Source organism: Clupea harengus, chromosome 11, assembly GCF_900700415.2.
Source record: "Clupea harengus chromosome 11, Ch_v2.0.2, whole genome shotgun sequence".
NCBI lineage: Eukaryota > Metazoa > Chordata > Actinopteri > Clupeiformes > Clupeidae > Clupea > Clupea harengus.
Window position 1 is genome coordinate 22718057 of NC_045162.1, and position 20059 is coordinate 22738115.

The following is a 20059-nucleotide window of genomic DNA, read 5'->3' on the forward strand; positions in this document are numbered from 1 at the left end:
GAGCTGAGTGTCATGGCACCATGGATTAAAACGAGACAGCTAACCCTGGCGTCTATGGTAGTGACAACAGCGACTGTTTGCATTACATAACCAGCAGTGGCTGAAGCATGTATACTATATGGGTAGATGTATATGAGGAGTCCGAAAAAGGAGGAGGGTCGGCAGAAACTGAACAGGCGTGAAAAAGGATACAGAGCTGGCAGTGAGACAGCAGACTGCAGTATTAAGCCATTTTGTAAAGTGAAAGCTTCAGCTGTTAGTTTTGTCACTCAGAGATGATTGGCTCTGAAGGATAAATGGAGAGAATGGAGAGACAGGATGAAGCCAGAGCGAGGAATGATACTAAACAAGACACATAAAATTAGATGCTCTTAAAATGGATGATTTCTTCCATGCATGTGTACAGACAATCAGCTTATGGCAGGCATATACAGTAGCGTATACAGTAGCAGAGGTTTGTAAAGCCTGCAGAAAGGTTTTAAATAATATTGGTTTAATCCTATTTATAGAGTTTATGCAAACTGATTACAGGCAACATCTTGAGAAGTCATAGTAAATAAGAAGTAATGATTTGTGGAAACATCTTGTTAGCTAATTTGGACCTTGTAAATCCAGGACCTCTGCTTATTACCAGTGGAATCCTGTTCTGTGGAAAGAATGTAAGATGGAGAGAGGTGTACTGGGGGAAGGGAGATGTTAATTATGGGAGGTACTATGAGGGACGGAGATTAGCTGGTAGGAAGGAGAGATGGAGAGAAGGAGGACCCAGGAGGAATGCAGCAGGTTGATGGAGACAGACTAACTGACAGATTGGACACTCTAGAACATTAACACGGACTGGGAGAGGGACACGCGGGGGTGAGAGGGAGGGCTGACATGCCAGGCAGCTGCAGTACATGCATATTTGCAGGGAAAACAAATGGCAGAATTTGGGGAGGGAGGGGGGGGGCATAGTGGGAGGACGAGAGAGGGGACACAGTATTAAAGACTCAGAGTCAGTGTGGACGGTCCTATCGGTCTGATACAATACCATGCAAGTGCGTGCAACTAGAGTGCGGAAAACTATCACAGTGGTTGACTTAGCAAAGCTGTCTACAGCTAGTGAAGATTGTGTATAGCTAGCCAGCACTAACCTGACAAGGAGGTATAAGACTCCAAAGTGAAGAGTTTTGTTCATGACTGTACATATGGACAAGACAATCTAAGATTTTTTAGACGCAAAGAGAGAGAGAGAGAACAATAGAGCAAGCAGTCACTTTGAAGAGGACTCAACAAAATGACAGTAAGTTAAACTTTATAAGCATTTAAAAGGCATTTATAACTGGTGTATACATAGATATTGAGAGTCTTATATTTGGTACTCAGTGCCCTTATACATCCCTACACACTGTTCACTGAGAAATACAGGATAGGTGGGTCACACTTTATAACAGTATCATTATGACTGAATATGATCTATTACGTATAGTACAACTGTAACATATGTTGCACTGATGAATCAAGCGCATCAATATTTTACTGTCATAAAACTAGTAGTGGGATTGGGGTTAGGGCTTGATATGCAGAAAGAATATTGATGTGCTATTTATGTGTTAGACTATACATAATGGTATAGTCACACTGTACGAAGGGTTTTGTAAAAGAAAATATTATTGCAGACTTTTGCACATTGTGACAGACCATTGTGGGTCAAGTCTCTGAGAAGGGCAAAATTACAAGCAAAATTTTTAGCATTTAGATTCTATTTCTTGGACAGTGTTAGGTGAGAGGTGTTAATAGTGTTAACTCCCTTTCCAGCATGATAAAAGTTCATTAGACCAGTTGTCTCCTCTAATGCCAACCTCATTGCAAGGAGTTCCAGTGACTTATTGAGGATTACTTAATAAACACTCAGGATTATAAAGACTTTTATGAATGTCAGTGTGTTGCAACAGAGCATAAGTACAGTCCATCAATATATAGGTGACATAATGTAAGCCCATGGAAGATCCCTGTACAGAGCTGTCCTAGAGCAGGTGTAACAGAATAGGTTTGTATTTTTAAAAGTAAATTACACTTTAAAAGTTGCTCCAGTTGTAGTTTGTGTTGGCTGCTTTGAATTGTTGGAATTATCTCTGTTTCAATCATAGATTGTGGGAATTGTTTTTGTGTAAAGAGTTGATTTAGTGATTTCATGCCACCTGGCTTAAATATTCTTAAACGACATGAAGGGTTTGATTTTTGAAACATCTAATTCTAAATGTAAATGAGGTGTGCCCTAGATGACTTAATATTGGCAGGTCATCAAACTCACACCATAGCCTACTGGCCAGACAAGGACAACCTGGTTCTTCCACTTAAGTGTTCCATCGCAACTCCAAAAACAATACAATGGCTACGTGTCTACAAGAGCTGCAGCTCATATCAGCGGGGCACTTCACTGTACTCTCTGTACTGTGTTGTAATTGCAAATACTGTACAAATCCTTGTGGTGACATAGTTCTTGCATGTGAAGTAATTGCAAATTCCATTGTAAACTCCTTCAGCTGCAAAATGTTCTATAGATTAATGCTGTCTGCTGTAGCATGAAAAGGGTTGCTAAAAGTTCCTGTAAAAATACACAGTGTAGTTGATCTACTCAATCGATTGTGTAACACCCAAAGGAGGAATGGTATGGACATGGGCTATTTTGGAGTGTGTCAGGGGGCTGAGGAGATAGAGGTGTCAATAACTCTGGTGTATTGTTTGGCCGTGCATCTGTTTGAAATGGAAGACATGAGATGACATGTGCTGGATACTGGTATGCTCCTGTTAGCAAACCTTTAAGCCTTCACTTATGTAATCACAGTGTGTAGGTGTCCTAGACTCATTAGTCTTGTGACAGCTCTGACACAAGGACACTTGAGGTCTCAATTTTGCAGCAGTTCAGGGTTGTTTAAAACCTATTAAATCAAATGATGATCCAATGTCTTTCACAATTACAGTGTCTATAGTGCTAATTAGAACCCAAATACATAGTAGAGGGCATGACTCAAAGTTCAATTTATTGGTGTGCATTGTTAAGCATCAGACTTGGAGATGTTGTAACATGGACCACCAACTTTTCTTGAATATGTGGCCAAGTCATAGATAAGACTGACATGTGTTTGTTATTCTAGGATGCGACAGAGCAACTGGACGAGCTCTGCTATCTCACGGCTCAGTCCCTGACCACACTGAAGACGTCAGAGCACTTTAAGCTTATCAAACTTCTGGGACAGGGGTCATATGGAAAAGTCATGCTGGCTGTCCACAAGAAAAGAGGTACGTGGTGCCTTGGGATGGTACTTTTGAACAGAGAACCATACAGACACGATCACATTATTCCAAAGAATGCCCTGTTTACACAGTTTGGTCTTTGTTTTGCCCCTCAGGGACACCCATGGCACTGAAGTTCTTCCCTCGTCCGGACACATCCCTCCAGGCTTTCCTGCGTGAATACAACCTCTCCCTCTCCTTCTGCACTCACCCCTCTCTCAACCGGGCTCTCGGTATCTACTACTCCACCCCATCCTACTACGTCTTTGCACAACAGGCTGGTCTCTATGGTGACCTGTATGACGTCATTGTGTCAAAGGTCAGCATTGCATGCTGTTTGTGCAATATTATTTACTGCCGGCTGAAAAGCAATTTATCACAGAACATCACAGTTTATATGGTGCTGTTCTATTACAGATGTTGCAGTTATTCCCAACTACATTGGTACTTTGTGACATGTTATTGGTCCATTTCTTTCGCACATTCATGTTCATGTTCACAACAGATCCTATTCGGACACTGTGCCACCCATCACTATATCCCTGTCACAATTTCAAGTCATGGGAGAGGAAATGTCCTCAGGCAGATGTTCACACTCCTCATACTCAAGCACATGCACACTCTCAAGTATCATCTAACGTCTCCACTGCCTTGAGAAAATACCAGGACAATTCATCTTGTCATCAGCCTAATGCAATATACTGTGCTTTGAGTTGACTGGGGATTTGATCGCAAAAACAGAACGCTCTGTGGCATCTCAGGGACTCATTCTCTGTCTGTGTCTTTCTCTCTCGCTCTCTCTCTCTCTCTCTCTCTCTCTCTCTCTCGCTCTAGGATAGTGTGAGTGAGGAGTGCTCCCAGCGGGTGATGTCTCAGCTTAGTGGGGCCGTCTCCCACCTCCACTCTCTGGGCTTCGTCCACCGTGACATTAAGCCGGAGAACATCTTCCTCTGCGATGCGGCATGTCGCTGGGTCAAATTGGGTGACTTTGGACTGGTGAGGGCACAGGGCACCCAGGTCCGTGCTGTCTGGTACGACTCACCCTTCTGTGTGCCTGAGGTAGCAGAGGCCAAGAGGAAGGAGCCTGAAAGCAAGACAGAAAGGAAGAGGAGGAGGAGGAGGAGGAGGATATTTGGATATCAGTGGAGCCCAGTTTGGATAGCTGGGCCCTGGGGATTCTGGTGTTTTGCCTGCTGACAGGCTGCTTCCCCTGGGAGGAGAGCACCTCAGATGACCCATCCTTCTGTGCATACAAGAAGTGGTTTGACCATATGGCCGAGAGTAAGGAGGAGGACGCTAATTGCTACGACCAAATCGCGTCACACTTTTCATTCTTCAGCCCACTAGCCTTGTCACTCTTCAGGCAGCTGCTGAACCCAGAGCCCACACTAAGGGCTGGGGCTGACGAGATCCCAGGCTACCTGGGGGGGGCCTGGCTCCTAGAGACTGAGAAGGAGGAGAAGACGAAGGCAGAGGCGGCAGAGAGGGAGGCCAGGAGAGTATCAGAGGGAGGACTTGCCAGGGAGAAAGAAAGGGAGGGGAGAGGAGAAAGATAAATGGTTTACCCCATACGATGTTATTTATTGGCCCATGTACCACATGTTCACTGTATCTACTGATGTAAGACCTGAATTTGGGTCTGTATATAAGAAACAAATAAATAGATGAATGTAAAATGTATGTATTTTTAGCATGTGAATATTAAATACCTCTGATCAGAGATTTAAGTCTGATACTTCCTAGATTAATTGAGAAAGGGTGAATCACAACTAAATTAAACTGCTGTAGTTTTCTTCTATTCTGTAAATAAATTATATCCGGAGCTGTTGTAGTGGTTGAAATAGCTGTATTTCAACAGAAAACACTTTCATTTGTTGGACAACCAGTACTGATATCAAATGTATAACAATATAATCCTGCCTCACATCTCTACCTCAGATAGAAGTTGTTTGGCTAATGATGCTGGTAATCTGGTCGTGGGGGTCTTATTGTGTATATGTGATTGTTGTTTTTTTAATACTTTAATGCAATAAACATATTTTCATTTATTTACTAGATATGGCCACTCTTTCATTTCATGTCCGTGAGCACCTTTTACAGTTGGCAATACATGGACAATACATACGTAACTATGGTATTACATAACGTTACTTAACCGTTCTGTAACATTATTATACGTTTTCCAATTGAAATCCCCTACTCTAACTCCGTTTTGTACCCTACTCATACCCTCGTATTCTAATAAGTTTCATCCTGATGCATGTATGAATTGATCTGCTTGCTTCTGACATTCTCATCTTCTGAAGCGAAGTCTACCTCTTTTCCCTCCGCTTCTCTACATATACCTCATTCAGTTAGTCTCTCATTTATGAACTTTGTCTAAACTGGCCTCTAACTCCTCTCACTATGAGGCTCATGCTAACCCAGCACTCCAGATGGTTTTATAAATAGCACCCTTCATCTATTTGCTCTGTCCCACACATCAACACCTTCCTGTCCTCTCTCTGGCCTTCCTCTCTTTCTCTCTCTCTCTCTCTCTCTCCCTCTCTCTGTGCCCTATACTAAGCTGCTCACCACCACCTAAGCATTCCTGTCTGGACCTGATCAACATGAAACCCAATCACAACTGGATACGTTTGTTCAGTGCTGAGGAAGGCTACTGTTGAGATGTTACAGATTACTATTTACCCTGTTAAAAATGTAAAAAGTAATATAACTATTTGAATTACTTCATTAAAGTAACTTATTACATTTGAATACTTTTGATTACATTTTGATTGACAGATGAGAGGCAGTGCAGATTCAAACAAGAGAACCAGTCAGGAACAACGCTAAAAATTTGAGCGCATATTGTAAAATTAATGGAGCCTGTCTAGACGGCAAAAAGTCACAAAGCAACACAATGAATGTTATATTCTACATTTAAGTTTTAAACATCAACATTACAAACCTATATACAACCTTGTTCTCTTACTTTCTCTCTCTCTATTGCTCTCTAACACACGCACACACACACACACACACAAACACACACACACACACACACACACACACACACACACAGACACACAGACACACACACACACACACACACACACACACAAACACACACACACACACACACACACACACACACACACACACAGACACACAGACACACAGACACACACACAAACACACACACACACAGACACACACACACACACAAACACACACACACACACACACACACACACACAGATAAACACACACAGATAAACACACACAAACACACAAACACACACACACACACACACGCACACACACACACACACACTGTCCCTGGACCTCTTTTTGTCTCTCCCGCTCTCTCTCTAATCTCCAAAGCCTTTTGATAGGAGCAGCTGTGTGCTCATATGTGCTGAGTGTGCCGTGTGCATGTGGTACGTTTGCATGCTCTGTAACACTTTCCCTGATCCCCCTCCCCTGGCACAACCCTCGTCACCTTGATCCCAGCCTGTTATTGTTGTTTGGAGTGCTCTGCTTCTTGGAAACGAGGGAACAAGAGTCGCCTACAGAGTTGTGTGTGGGTCTGTGTGTGTGTGTTTGTGTGTGTGTGTGTGTGTGTGTGTGTGTGTGTGTGTGTGTGTGTTTGTGTATGTGTATGTGGTGCGTGTGTGTGTGCAAATAAGTAAGAGGGTGGGGGGCATGTGTATCTGTCCACTTGTGATGACTACTGTACAATCATCTGACAAACCGAAACAGATGCAGGGGAAAGTGAGAACCCAAGATGCTAAACCAGGCATAAATCCAGAGCACAGACAGACAGACAGACAGACAGACAGACAGACAGACAGACGGACGGACAGGACAACGAATTGACACAGAAAGAGTTAATTGACAGAGTGAAAGACAGACTCATGGACAGTGGGTGAGGCCAAGGGTCAGGGGAATCTAGGGTGCTGTATCCTAGCTGCAGAAATGCTGGGAACTAATATCAAGAACTGGAGCAATAGCATACACATTATAACATCTCATATTCAGCAACTGATGCCAGTCAGTATTTAATGACATCTGAATTCTTTCGGAGCCCTTTTAATGAGAATAAAGCCTTTGCCAACTGCTACGTTCCAGAGCCTAGCACTTGCTACTGCTGTTGGTCATAAAACAGGTAATTTGTGATGCAACTTGAGATCAGACAGAAATGTCACACATTTAGGTGCGAACTGATCTGGAACCTGCAGTGAAGGCTGAAAAGAAGCCTGGATGAATGTGCAGTCACAGTTGCTGAAATGAGAAAGATCTGATTAAAGTGAAGTGAAGTTTTGGATTCTCAAGGACAGTTTTATGTGTGGCATGGTCAAGTTCAAAAATACATTTAAAAAAAGGTAAATTAATAAAACATTAGGACAATAGGTTTTGGAGGATGTAGTGTGGACATCAGTTCTAGTCAGTACAAGGAAATTCTGCAAGTTCATTATTGTTGCAACCATTTCCTTTGGTCGGAATGGAAGCACTCAGATAGAGAGATCAGTGGGTGGAAAAACAAATGTACACAACACAACAGATGGAGCATATAAAACGTTCCTGGCGACAAAAAGCTGATACCCCCACATCACATGACTGTGAAGTACAGACAGGCCCAGTCTGATGGGTCGCTTTGGTTTCCATCCAACATTTGAATGTAAATGTTGACCAGTAGAAATGCTCGAAATTTGAAAATTAAATAAGAAGTCAATTTGTTAGAAGGGGGAGGATTAACTCCCAATTCACATAAAGGTTGATGGAAACGTTTTTTTTTTGCATAAATTGTTGTATTAGGCGTTTCTGTTTAAGTTGCCCTGTCAACCTTACGTTTTTGATCCCACAGCTGTTCCACACTCTTTCTTTGTTTGGAGAGTATTCATTTTTAATTAACATAGCAGAGTGGATGGAAACCCCCACAGAATCGCATTTTCATGCGTGCGCTTAACATATGCGAATGAAATGGAGAAACACCCAGCTAAGGTCAGCTACATGGTTTGAGGTCTTTTTTAAGACTTGGACAGTTTAATCAGCAATGACATCAGCTGTGAGATCTTCTCAAATTAACTCTTTTACAACTTCAGAATTGACGTGCAAGCGGTCATTTGATCTGAGTTTAGAAGCACCACAGTGAGTGTGTGATTGTGTGATTGTGTGTGTGTGTGTGTGTGTGTGTGTGTGTGTGTGTGTGTGTGTGTGTGTGTGTGTGTGTAAGACTTTTGGGGCAACGGCTTCTTGACAAAGCAAGCTTCTGATACACATGTTTTGAGGAGAGAGCGTACAGAAGAGCAGTGTACCAAATGAAAGCTAACTGGAGCAGTTCGCAGTTGGAGGCATCGCTGGAGGGTTATAAAAGGTTCATATGGAGGGAATGTTGGGATAGCCTCCTTGCCAGCCGTGGAGAGCAGAGATGGTTGGGCAGCAAGGACAAATATGCCCCTACTCATAAACAAGTCTGGCGGTTATCCAGTGTTTATGACTTGGCATTCATTGACCGACCCCAACCACCCACCCCACCACTGAAACTATCTTCTTGCATCAATCTTTCTCTCTCTACCTCCATCCCAGCCACCCCCTCTCTCTCCCACCAAAATGGGGTCTTGAGGGAGTCTGTCTGTGCTGACCATCATATACATCAGTACCGGCCAGGTCACCTCTCTCTCTCTCCCCCCTCTCTCTGCTGACCGATGCAGTGGGCTTGGGACAAACACTGCTTCGTGACTCCTCCTGGTTTGGGTGAGCTCAGTTCGCACCCTCTCTATCTCCCTTTCTCCATTACTCAGGATGTCATCAGTTCCACCCCACTGCTTTACTTGATTGACCTTGCTAGGCCGCCCTCTTTTCTCCCTGCAGTGGGACACTGTAACCTCGTTATGTCAAGCCCATGATGAGTGAGGTGCCTTTGAACTGGCACCTGAGAGGACTGCCGTCCAAATGTCACTTTAGTCTGTGACTCCATGGGCATGCATGACAATATTTATATTGGACAAATTCATTGTAAGAATCAACAACTCAGGTTCCCCGCTCCAGTCCCTCCTTCCGATCAAAGAGAAGTCCAGACAAGAGAGGGGTGACTTGCACATTCCTCACATGACGGCTAAGAAAAGACCACCCTCTTAATTTGTTTCTGTTACGTTTGAAGTGGGGCTTGATCTCTATTCAAAGCGTATTGTCTTCCGTGGTATAGAGTTATACTCTTCCCTGTTGGCTCCATCTGCGCTGTCCTTTATACGGATGAGCCATGTGCACGTCTAGGAAAAAGGAGCCGACCACAGGACAGTGAGCCAGCAGCAGCCAGTGACATGTTTACTCAGTGTCCGCTGGCACAGAGGGATGACACAGGCACACAGTGCACCTTTTAAGGTAACTGAGAAAGAGTTATAGCAAGCATTCTTCCAACTCACCACCTATGTCATGTGAAGATTTAAGCACGGCACCACCTGCTTGAGGTTAAACAATTACCCTTCAGAGCCTCCTATCGCTGACGAACAGTCTCCCCCTGGTGGTCGTGGAGATGACCTTAGGTCTCTCCTCAACTTGGCATTCCCCCCCCCCCCCCCCACACACACAGTAGATTCACGAGGACTTAAAAGCTTTAGCTGAAGTGCTGTACAACTGCTGGGTATCATTTGTGTGCATAACATGAATGACACATAGACATAGATTTGGAAACTCAAGCTGTGGGAAAGAATGCAACCAGCATTTGTGTCCCTTATTGATGGGGGATTTGTACAAATGCTAAACAAATGTTTGGGGTAGTCATAACTGCAACGAAGGATTATGGATATAATTTTTTTATTTGTATAGTGTTATATGTGAACATACCTAACATAAACAGGCGAAAAAACATATCAGTTTAAAAAAGTGAACAGGGCAGCTCATGCAGTATCCCAAGATTGGAGCAAGATCTGCATTCTCAGATATTTTCCCAGATGAATTAGAGCACGTCTGGAGTTCCCACTCTCCTTAAATCATAGAGCAGACTGATCTGGAGAAAGGGGGGGGAAAGGGGGAGGGAGTGTAGAAGAAGAGAGAAGAAGGGTGGGAGAAGAGGAGGGAGGGAGGAGAAGGAAACAGGGGGAGAGAGAATAGACAAAAGTTTCAGAAAACAAAAGGAGTGCCAGCGGACAGAAGAGTTGTGAGTATGTGAACAGTTTTGATTGCATTGAACTGCAAATGTCAAATGTATAATAGAGCTTGTTTTGATGCAAGGACCATAGTGAGGACATGGCAAAGCAGATGAATTAAGAACTGAAGGCACCCCTGGGAAAAGTTAGCGTGTGCGCACTAGACAAAACGTGTTTGGAACACTCGAAGCATCATGTTTTACTCTACACACGTCAAAAAGGACACTGATGCAGTGATGCGAGAGAAGGACAGGCATCCATTGCATGTTCATGTGCTGCAGTGTACGTGCTGCATGTGCAGGCATGGGCATGTGCGCTTGTTAAATGTCTTGCAAGTTTATTACATTCAGACTGGGCAGGACGCGAAATGGAGAAACTCCTGAAACAATATACCGTAATATTGACCAGGGATCCTTCTGAGTGTTAAACTGTGAGGACAAAAAGGGCAGAGAAAAGTGGAGGAGAGGAGAGGAGAGGAGAGAAGGAGGAGGGGGGGGGGGGGGGGGCGCACAGAGCGTGCCTGAAAACACATTCTTTTGCATGAACTCATGTCTTGGACTCGAGACTGCAACTGACAGAACATGCTTAAGAATATGCCAGTGGTGTGCAAAGCACAGGGCAGCATGAGGAACAGCATAGGGTAGAAGGTTAGAACATCAGAGGATATGCATGTATATTTACATAAAGGATAAAATGTGTAATTCAGGGAAAAGACAAAATGATGCTAGGCCAATTTCTTTCAGTGTGTATGTGTATGTGTGTGTGTGTATGTGTATGTGTGTGTGTGTGTGTGTGTGTGTGTGTGTGTGTGTTTGTGTATGTGTGTGTGTTTGGTGTGTGTGTGTGTGTGCAAGAGTGAGAGGAAGAGACATTATTAAGTTCTCAAAGTGACTATTTGGGTTACCTCTTGTGTTGTGCAGCTCAAAACTTTGGTTGGCTGCATATCTGAGAGATGGGCAGCTACCCAATCATCTTGTTGCTGTGCTGTTTCCATGGTAACCCAAAGACTAACACAATCATTATGTTAATTATTGCATTATGACGTTTTTACTTTCCTCTTCACATAAACCTCTAATTGTCGTTTTCCCACAGCGCAAGTTGCAGTTGTCCGCGCCCAACAAACTGGTAAAGTTCCGTCACTGCTTGAGCATGTCTGTTTTGTTTACAAGCCTAATGTCAGTGGAACTGGTGACTAGTCTATTGTGCCGAGGCTTTGTCTAACTGTGCAGACTCATGGCACAATGTAATTTACAACATTTTGCATTTGTGTGTTGTGGCAGAGGTTACCGAAGATGTAGTGGACACACCACCATCTGGTGAGTGAGTGTCACAGCTACTGGATCTGGTGTGTGAGAGAGAGTGTGGAGAGTGAGCGAGATACATTCATTGCATTTAGTTATATTTATAATATATAGTATTCTGTATATATGTATATACTGTATATACTACATGCTGTGGTACTTACTTATACCTGCACTTATCTGTAAAGAGTACAATTATTTTGCACTGGTTAGACTCTCATCAGCATTTCATCGGTTTTGTACGTGTACTCTGCGCAATGACAATAAAGTTTAATCTAATCTAATCTATTTATTGGAAACCTCAAACTATGGAGAAGAAAAACAAAACCACACAGTAGAAATCAAACATGTGACCATGATGAGTTAACTGGCAGGTCATTGTCTTTATTGTCTGTTCCCCTCCACTAGACTGCCGGGAGGAGATGTACCCCTGCACCAGGATGTACTCCGTCCATCGGCCCATTAAGAGATGCATCCACTCCCTGTGCCTTTACAGGTACTGACTAGGTGAACACATAACCACCATCGGTTTTTCGGTAGTCTGCCTCATGAGTTCTGCCCTCAACAATTGTGTCTGTACCCATTCCTGTCAGCCTCCCTCGAGTCTACGTGATCAACAAAGAGATCTGTGTGCGCACCGTCTGCCAACAGGACGAGCTGCTCAAGGGTGAGAGGGCCCCTCTGTCGGCCTCTGAAAATAGAGCAACAGATGAGTGAACATCAGTAACCCCCCTGTCCATTTTCACTCCCTTTCCCTCCCTACTCTCTCTGTTTCTCTCTCATCTCTCCTTCTCTCTCTCTTTCCCAGCCGAGCTGTGCAGGGAGAAATCTGGCTGGCCCAAGCGTCTCACGAGGTCAACTAAAAAACGCTGTCGTCGTGGAAACACAAAAACCTGGGCAAACAAGGCTTGATCAAGAGGAGGTGGCAACATGGAGAAGCAGAAGAGAGAGAGAGAGGGAGTGTGAAAGGGAGGGGGTGAATAACAAATCACAAAAACTCCAGCTTAGCAACTGTTACTGTTTTCCTGACAGCAATCCAGTTCAACAATAAATCTAAACTGACTCACTAAACTATTTTATAATCATTAATCAAAATTTGTTTGTTTGTTTATTTGTTTTTTAAATAACAACCACTTCGATTATATGTGGAAAGTACACATGTGAGGAATCACTTTGTTATTTAGATGATGTTCTCATGTTTACACTGACAACAACAGAACACTTTGTTACGATACTGAATGTTGAAGTGTCTCACTGTTTTCTAGCATATTTCTACATACCTGTACCTGTATAGTTTTTTGCTAAAACTCTTATTATATTATATCTACACATTTCTACAAACCAGCCTTTGTCACTAAGATGAAAAGGTGGGTAAAATAAATAAAAATGAAAAAAAAAAAAAAAAAAAACATTTTTGCGTGCAACTCTCTTTATTCTTTGTTAAAGACAAACATCTTTAAATGTCTTTTGAGTACTGCTCTGATCTCTTTAAACACACACACACATACATAAATACTGAAGAGCACAGGTACTGTAGGCATGGTCTCAGCAGATACTTTGTGTGCTGAGGAGATGATGTAGACATTGATCCCCAGAGGCTTACTGCAGCATTTAGAGCCGCTCACAACCTAAACAAATATGAGCTATCAACTGAACATATTCAGTGCAAGTGAACATATTAAGTGCGAGTAATGTCCAAAGGAACATTCATCACAATTGAAAACAAATAAATGTAGAATCTTGAGTCACACCCGAAACATTTGAATTAACCTCTTAATCGCTCATGTATCTCAAAAGCCTATTAGTGTTGAGGTTCAAGGTTTCCATAACTCCAAACAGTATTACGATAGGACTGAAACAGTTCAGTGTTCGACAGAAATGAAGAATAAAGACAAGCCTGTGTGACATACCTAAAAGGTCAGAAATAGCGTGAAAAAAGAAGCCTATATATTGCTCTGGTCAGTGTGTGTGTGTCAGTGTGTTCTAAATATGTAGACGAGCGAAAATATCCCATCCAAGGGCACAATGAACACTTCTGTCATGGTCCAGAGAGTGAAAAGACAAAAATATTTACCGGAACGATACATACAGTGTGCTCCTTCATCTGGACGTGAGCGACACACGAACAAGGACACCCCAGCCTACTCATCACTACAAGGGTCCTCCCAGGGTGCGATGAGAAATACGATTTACGGTTGAGACAGTGAGTAAAGAGTGTTTTTGAGCAGATGAAGACAAACCAGCTTTTGTGCTTCAGGGGAGAATGCTAATCATGTCACTCTGTTTTTCTGCCATGATAAAGCTCCAGCTCTGGTAAAAGATTCACCGCTGTGAACCTTTCACCTCTGCTAATAATGCTATTTTGAGATCTCAACCTCGGTACACACTTCTTTCACCACCAAACTCACAACAACATTACTGACTCCCACCTACACAGCCACCCAAACACACACACACACACACACACACACACTCACATACACATACACACACACACACACACACACACACACACACACACACACACACACACACACACACACACTCACTCACACACACACACACACCCACACGCACACACAAACAGAGAATACAGTATAACATTCAGTATTAATGTCAGTTAGATCTTTGAGTGGGATATCTTTTGGTGATGTATATTTACATAAAGATTCTGCACATATGAAAACCCATGGCTGACTTATCAATGTGAAGTCCACTCTTCCTTGCAGAGTCAAACTCTGAAGTCTTCAGTAGCCCTGTTGAAAATAACAGGGGTCTCAAACTCAAATTACCCGAGGGCCGAATTAGCGTCCAGTCTGGTCAGTAGGGGGCCGGATGCATTTTTGGGTCACTTTGTCTCATTGATAGCCCATGACTTACATGTAGAGTCTACGTGTATGCTGTATGAACACAGACTGGTGCAGCAAAAAAACAAGCCTTTAGAGGGCGCACAACACCTCATGAGATGCAAAGACATGACCGCGGTTTCACCCAGAACTGAGCAACAATGAAAAACTGTCTGAGTTTCTTAACATATACCTAAAAAACAGAATTGGCATACCTTAACCTTTGGTGTCTATTTATTTGGCCAAGCACGTCATTTCAGTAGTCCATGAGGTTCATGGTTCAGTCCACGCAAAAACAAGGAGCCCTTCCCAGACATGCATGGAACCAATTGAAGATGTCAGTCAGTCTCTCCTGGGAAATGAGCACAATATCCAAAGGAAAATAACTATTGCTACACCAGTAACTCTGGCTATACTGTCATACTGTTACAGTTAAACATTCCTGATACAAATGGAAAATTACATTAAATGACACATAGATATTGAATTACATTAGAAATAAATATAAATTGATAATTATTTATGAATTCTTTATTTATTTATTAATTGGGATATCATAAGGTCTGTGGGTGTCCAATATCTCGATATAGCTGCAAACAATCACACAAATAATCTCACAGACACAGCCCAAGATCTGAGGCAGGTGAAAAAGGGAGAATAAACAGAATAATCAATAAAGCGGCCTGAAGTGAGATGGGGAAGGGAAATGAGGTAGTGAACCATTATGAACATATACTGTAAGGTATGGACACCCTTTTACTCTGGGCAATCATCAAGAGCTCGGCCTAATCAGGTGCATCCAATTTCAGCTGCTGGTAAGAGTTATGAAATACAAACGAGAGGTGTCTGTGAGAGGGACTTACTATATATGAAAAAGGAAAGTGCATAGAATTGATTTCTGTGATTCACCCAACAGTGATTCTTCATGCTATCCCTATTACGTCATGTTTTGTTCTGTTTTTTTGTTTGTTTTTGGCCTATGCTTTTGCATTAGTTAGTCATACAACTATTGGCCCTATTTGCCTAAGGAATGAAACAATCTATACAATAGAAAACAAATTGAGGTTTCTTAGTATGTTTTTTGTAAAGCTAGCCAAAGGGAAAGCATATATCATACAACACTTTATAGCTCACAGTTGATATAATACTGGCGATATAAAACCGTGAAAGCTGTTTGAGAACAAAGGTGACGAAAGGACATACATTCTTAGCAACTGGCACAACAAACAAACGCTCGCGTGTCTAGGTGATCGTCATCTATTAATGGTAAAGATATAGCGAAAGTCACGGGAGCGTTTTCAAAAGACGCATGAATCACAGGACAGTGCATGTAAGAGTCACTGTCTTCTCATAAAACAGGCCTAGACCATCGTCCAATAAACCGCAATGTAAAATGTACAAATGCGTTCAAAGAGTTTAATCTTTCACAGACGACATCAACCCATTGTCCATTGTATTATTATACTGAGTTGGGGATTAGTGCATGCTACCTCTACTGTGATAACCTACCGACAATTTTTTTTTACAGTTTCCAGGTTCCAGTTTCCAGCTACCAGGGGTGATTCGTTTTAACACAACAAACGCAAGACTATGTCGCTTTCTGTACATAAAGCAACTTCGAACGGAATAATTTGCAGCATGCCCTCCTAATGGGGGAGAGAGCATAAGATTCCTGATGCCCTGATTTGTTGCTCACAGTGGGATTCAACTTTGACACATGTCGACTCATAATGTCCCTGAGATGCCATTTTGAGTTGAATTAAATCGTGAAACGTATGGGTTTAGTTTAGCCTACTTAATAATAAGTTGTTTTGTCTGCGTAGCCAGGGTAGGATGTACCTACACCAGAGTAGTACTTCATGATTTTCTTAGGAGATTCTCATAGGACCAGTGTATTTTATTTCATTTTGCTCACGGACAAAAGTTACACAAGTTACAGTTTTTTTCTCAGGCCATTTGAAATGTTTAATTTCAAGTAACCATAAACGACAAGAGTAAATGCCTTTAATGCTACAGATATGTACACATGATAAAATTCAAGTCTCAGGATTCCAAATACTCAACTTAGCACCAGTAGTAACAACTTTCAGAATGCAGAATGCATATATTCAGTGCAGCAAAAGATGACTGTCACAGTCCAAGCAGTGTAAATACGTCTCTCAGGTCTTCAGTCTCAGTAGGCTGGGAGGAACAAACACTAGTGTTAACATAAAGGCCAGTGAGTTGCCTGAGAGTTGCTGAATACAAGGGCCAAAGACAAAGCAGTGTTATATCTGTATTACTTTACAATGTTGTAGGTGTACATTCATAAACATTTTTGTAAGTCAATGTTCTAAAAAATGTGGTAAGTATTACCAGGAGAATGCGGTTGAGTTTCCTGGACAGTCTCACAGAGTTTTGGTGGAGCTCAGCCCAAGCCTTAAAGCCTGTTGTTCTGCAAGCAACAAATGTCTGCCAACAGTATAAATAGTCTGAGAAGACAGGAAAGGTGAGAACAGTTATGATTGGAGTCTGTTTCTTGATTAGAGGAGTAATAGATATACATTAATGTACAGTAAATTTCACATCCTCAGCAAAGACATACACAAACTGACACTCTGACCTACTGCAGAGACTATATTGTGCAACATCATTCATTTCCAGGTAAGTTCACATAGTCTTACCTTTGTAAGTCATGATGGACATCTTCACCCCTGCCCTTTTCAGCATCCTGAGCCCCTCCCTTTCCTTGCTGTCCTCTCGGTCACAGAAGTAGAGGCGTGCAATGAAGATCCGCAGCCGCAAGTTAGGCATTTGTGACAATAATGTGGATACGCGGTGGGCACAGTCAGAACATGGGGACCAGGAACAGAACCAGGTGACGGAGTAGCAAACCCTCACTCCACCTGGACCAGAATCCCATAGGCTTGGACACAGCGCACCAAGGTGTCGTAGAAATAGAACCTGGATACGGTTATTTGAGTTGATTTATCAAGACGTAGGTGGGGATATAGCCACGGGAAATAATCAAGAATTATTATAAAATACATATGACAATATGACAAATGCACAAAACACATTACAAAAAAATCTATACCCTATCTCAGTTCTTGGTTCATTCTCGCTGGTTCGGAGCGCTCCGTCACTCACCTCCACGTGACAGCCAGAGCGATTGCGCAGGTGCCCGAAATCAAAAGAGAGAGAGTTGGGTCCAATCCTTCTTTTCACCACAAAGCACAGGTAAGTCTCACACCGACCGCGAGCCCACCGCAGGTTTTTGTAGTGGTAGATGAACTTCTTCTGTGCCAGCAGGACACTGACGGGATGTATGGGAGCATTAGCACTGCGCCTCAGTGTTGTGTTGTCATTTAAACACCTGATTTTACTCTTCCATTCATCAGAGGATGTTTTTGAATAATTTTCCATTTGATATTTTTGTACAGTGAAGCAAGTTGATGATTGCAAAAGTAAGTTAACAATTTGTGTTGGATTTTTTTTTACAGTAATAAGTATGTTTTGTACCACTATGAGGAGCGTATTAACATACCAAGAAAACTGAACAGCCCTTTCTGGGAAGTAAACCCACTAGACAATACACATACACATACAGCTTGGTTCCCGTTATGTCCCCGCACAACTCATCTATCATCAAAAAGCTTTAATCAAGTACATTTTGCAACACAAGCACTGTTCCATAAATGTCTCAAGAATTAGTGCAAGAAATGATTCAGCTGAAGAAAAAATACCCACTTTTAAACTGAATCACTGTGATCGATGGGACCCTATAACTTTTCCTTTCACTCATCCTTCCCCTCCGTTACTCATGCAGGCAGATCATAATGAGTAACAATTAAACACAGTCAGATGCAAATAGTCAGCCTCTGTCTCGGTTTCAGTGTTTAAGGCTTTAGCGAAACCAGAGAAAGTCATAACAGATGCGTAACGTGTGCTCAATCGCACTAAATGTGGAGCGTTTAAAATTTGTATTGCTTTCTATACTGAACAGACAGATTGGACATCATGCCTTATATTAAAATAAAATGACATATAACATTGTACAATACAATATATTATGATACAATATGACTCCTCCTTTGAAATTTCAAAACAAAAACACTGCATCATGTTTAGAAAAGCTCACCTGTCTAACTTGGTACTCATTTCGAAAGATGAAACCGGCCCACTGCGGCATGCAAAAGTGTGTGAAGGGGGGCTGATCACAGCAAACATATAGAATATCTGTGACACAGAGATGTAGTGCAGTAACTGGGATGCTGGTTGGGCAGAGAAAGTTTTCAAATAAAGGGGGGAGGGGAGACAGGCATCTAAAAATATCTGTGTCAATCTCTCTACCAGACTGACAGATTTGAAGTCAACTGTCAGTCAATTAATTTGTACTACTCTGAAGTGTAGCTGTGGGCTAGATGTAATTTAAGTTAAGAACATGACAAAAGTCAATACTTGTTAATTCTTGTGTTCTTAATTCTGAAGAAAAACTCAACTCAAACTACACAGATTTAAGACACCATATTGCACTCTTTGAACACAATAGGCTTTAGAGTGACCAGGAATCGGCCCCATGGGTGTTTGACGTGAGCGGTATCCCTGTTCTGTACGTCAGCAAACAGCCTGCAGCGTAACTATGGAAATGACACGATTTTCCAGACCTCCTGCACCCAGTCAGGGAACCCACCACATTGGTTTTCCCTGATGATTAAGACACCCACTGAAAAAAGCTTCCCACATACACACTCCCGTTTTTATTCCTTTCCTTTTGTTTTCCTCCACCCTCATCCTTTCCACTCGTTTATTTCCCACAAGGGGCCTAAAATGTGGGATAAACCATGGGGGGTCCCAAATAAGCTACAGGATCTGACACCTAACGTATCCACCCTATTATGGAGACCAGGGATTTCCCCCAAAACAGAGTGGGGTGTACCAACCAAGGTCCCTTAGAGGGGCCCCTTACTCTCCAGCATCCAGCCACCAGCATCCAGCGTTACAGCATTACTGAGTCATGGCCAGCTTGGAGATTCTGTTGCAAGACACTGTGATGTTTTTCCTTCTCACTGGCACACATACACACACACTCTCTCTCTCTCTCTCTCTCTCTCACACACACACACACACACCACAACAGACAGACATAGACACACAGACATAAACACATACACACTCCCTTACGCACAGGGCCTCCACACTCTGCTGTCTGCTTCCAATGACTCTACCTCACCCTCTCATGCACTCTGTGGTTGGGGAAATCACCGTTTCCCAGAGACCTTTTTTCACTTTTGACCACAACGGCATGTGATGTGTCTGTGCGTCTTCAATCTGATTTAACACATCTGGAAGGGATCTGTCTGCTCCTATGATTTACCTTCCGACCGCAAGTAGGCTTCACAGCTCCCTTGCTTCTATCCCACAGTCTGAGCGGCTCGGCATCTGTGCGTCTGAGAGAGCTGGCTAGTAACAGAGGAGGGGAAGAGATTGGGACCAAAAAGGTCAGTGCGGACAAGTTTGGCCAACC

General features: G+C 42.6%; 3 protein-coding genes across 4 annotated transcripts; 2 read left to right on the plus strand and 1 right to left on the minus strand.

Annotated features, from left to right (window-relative positions):
- The first annotated feature begins 885 nt into the window (after positions 1–885).
- sbk3 (SH3 domain binding kinase family, member 3) lies at positions 886–5324 on the plus strand. Its single transcript, XM_031576290.2, has 5 exons — positions 886–1282; positions 3138–3282; positions 3393–3595; positions 4111–4335; positions 4368–5324. Exons 1-5 carry the CDS (start codon positions 1277–1279, stop codon positions 4830–4832), a joined length of 1044 nt encoding a protein of 347 aa, XP_031432150.1. The 5' UTR covers positions 886–1276; the 3' UTR covers positions 4833–5324.
- A 5000-nt stretch (positions 5325–10324) lies between these two features.
- On the plus strand, positions 10325–13116 carry mfap5 (microfibril associated protein 5). Of its 2 annotated transcripts, none has more exons than XM_012833511.3 (7): positions 10325–10421; positions 11327–11401; positions 11499–11531; positions 11687–11722; positions 12116–12203; positions 12301–12374; positions 12516–13116. In XM_012833511.3, the coding sequence occupies exons 2-7, from the start codon at positions 11359–11361 to the stop codon at positions 12617–12619; spliced, it is 378 nt and encodes a 125-aa protein (XP_012688965.1). In that variant the 5' UTR covers positions 10325–10421; positions 11327–11358; the 3' UTR covers positions 12620–13116. The 2 variants fall into 2 exon arrangements, with proteins under 2 accessions (XP_012688965.1, XP_031432149.1); XM_031576289.2 differs by having other exon boundaries at positions 10325–10417.
- A 3433-nt stretch (positions 13117–16549) lies between these two features.
- aicda (activation-induced cytidine deaminase) lies at positions 16550–18693 on the minus strand. The gene is made up of 5 exons (XM_012833518.3): positions 18674–18693; positions 17683–17848; positions 17217–17496; positions 16909–17024; positions 16550–16734 (listed from the first exon to the last, which is right to left on the minus strand). Exons 1-5 carry the CDS (start codon positions 18691–18693, stop codon positions 16684–16686), a joined length of 633 nt encoding a protein of 210 aa, XP_012688972.1. The 3' UTR covers positions 16550–16683.
- Positions 18694–20059: the final 1366 nt, after the last annotated feature.

Excerpts from the sequence above, each read along its gene's own strand:
- sbk3 (XM_031576290.2), top strand. Across the intron at positions 3,283-3,392 it reads GGCTGTCCACAAGAAAAGAG|GGACACCCATGGCACTGAAG; the intron begins GTACGTGGTGCC and ends TTTGCCCCTCAG. Across the intron at positions 4,336-4,367 it reads CACCCTTCTGTGTGCCTGAG|CAAGACAGAAAGGAAGAGGA; the intron begins GTAGCAGAGGCC and ends GGAGCCTGAAAG.
- mfap5 (XM_012833511.3), top strand. The coding sequence starts at position 11,359 with ATGGGCAGCTACCCAATCATCTTGTTGCTGTGCTGTTTCCATG. Across the intron at positions 12,204-12,300 it reads CACTCCCTGTGCCTTTACAG|CCTCCCTCGAGTCTACGTGA; the intron begins GTACTGACTAGG and ends CATTCCTGTCAG. Across the intron at positions 12,375-12,515 it reads ACAGGACGAGCTGCTCAAGG|CCGAGCTGTGCAGGGAGAAA; the intron begins GTGAGAGGGCCC and ends TCTCTTTCCCAG.
- aicda (XM_012833518.3), bottom strand. The coding sequence starts at position 18,693 with ATGAGTACCAAGTTAGACAG. Across the intron at positions 17,849-18,673 it reads ATGAGTACCAAGTTAGACAG|TGTCCTGCTGGCACAGAAGA; the intron begins GTGAGCTTTTCT and ends ACATCCCGTCAG. Across the intron at positions 16,735-16,908 it reads AACTCAACCGCATTCTCCTG|CCTACTGAGACTGAAGACCT; the intron begins GTAATACTTACC and ends TGTTCCTCCCAG.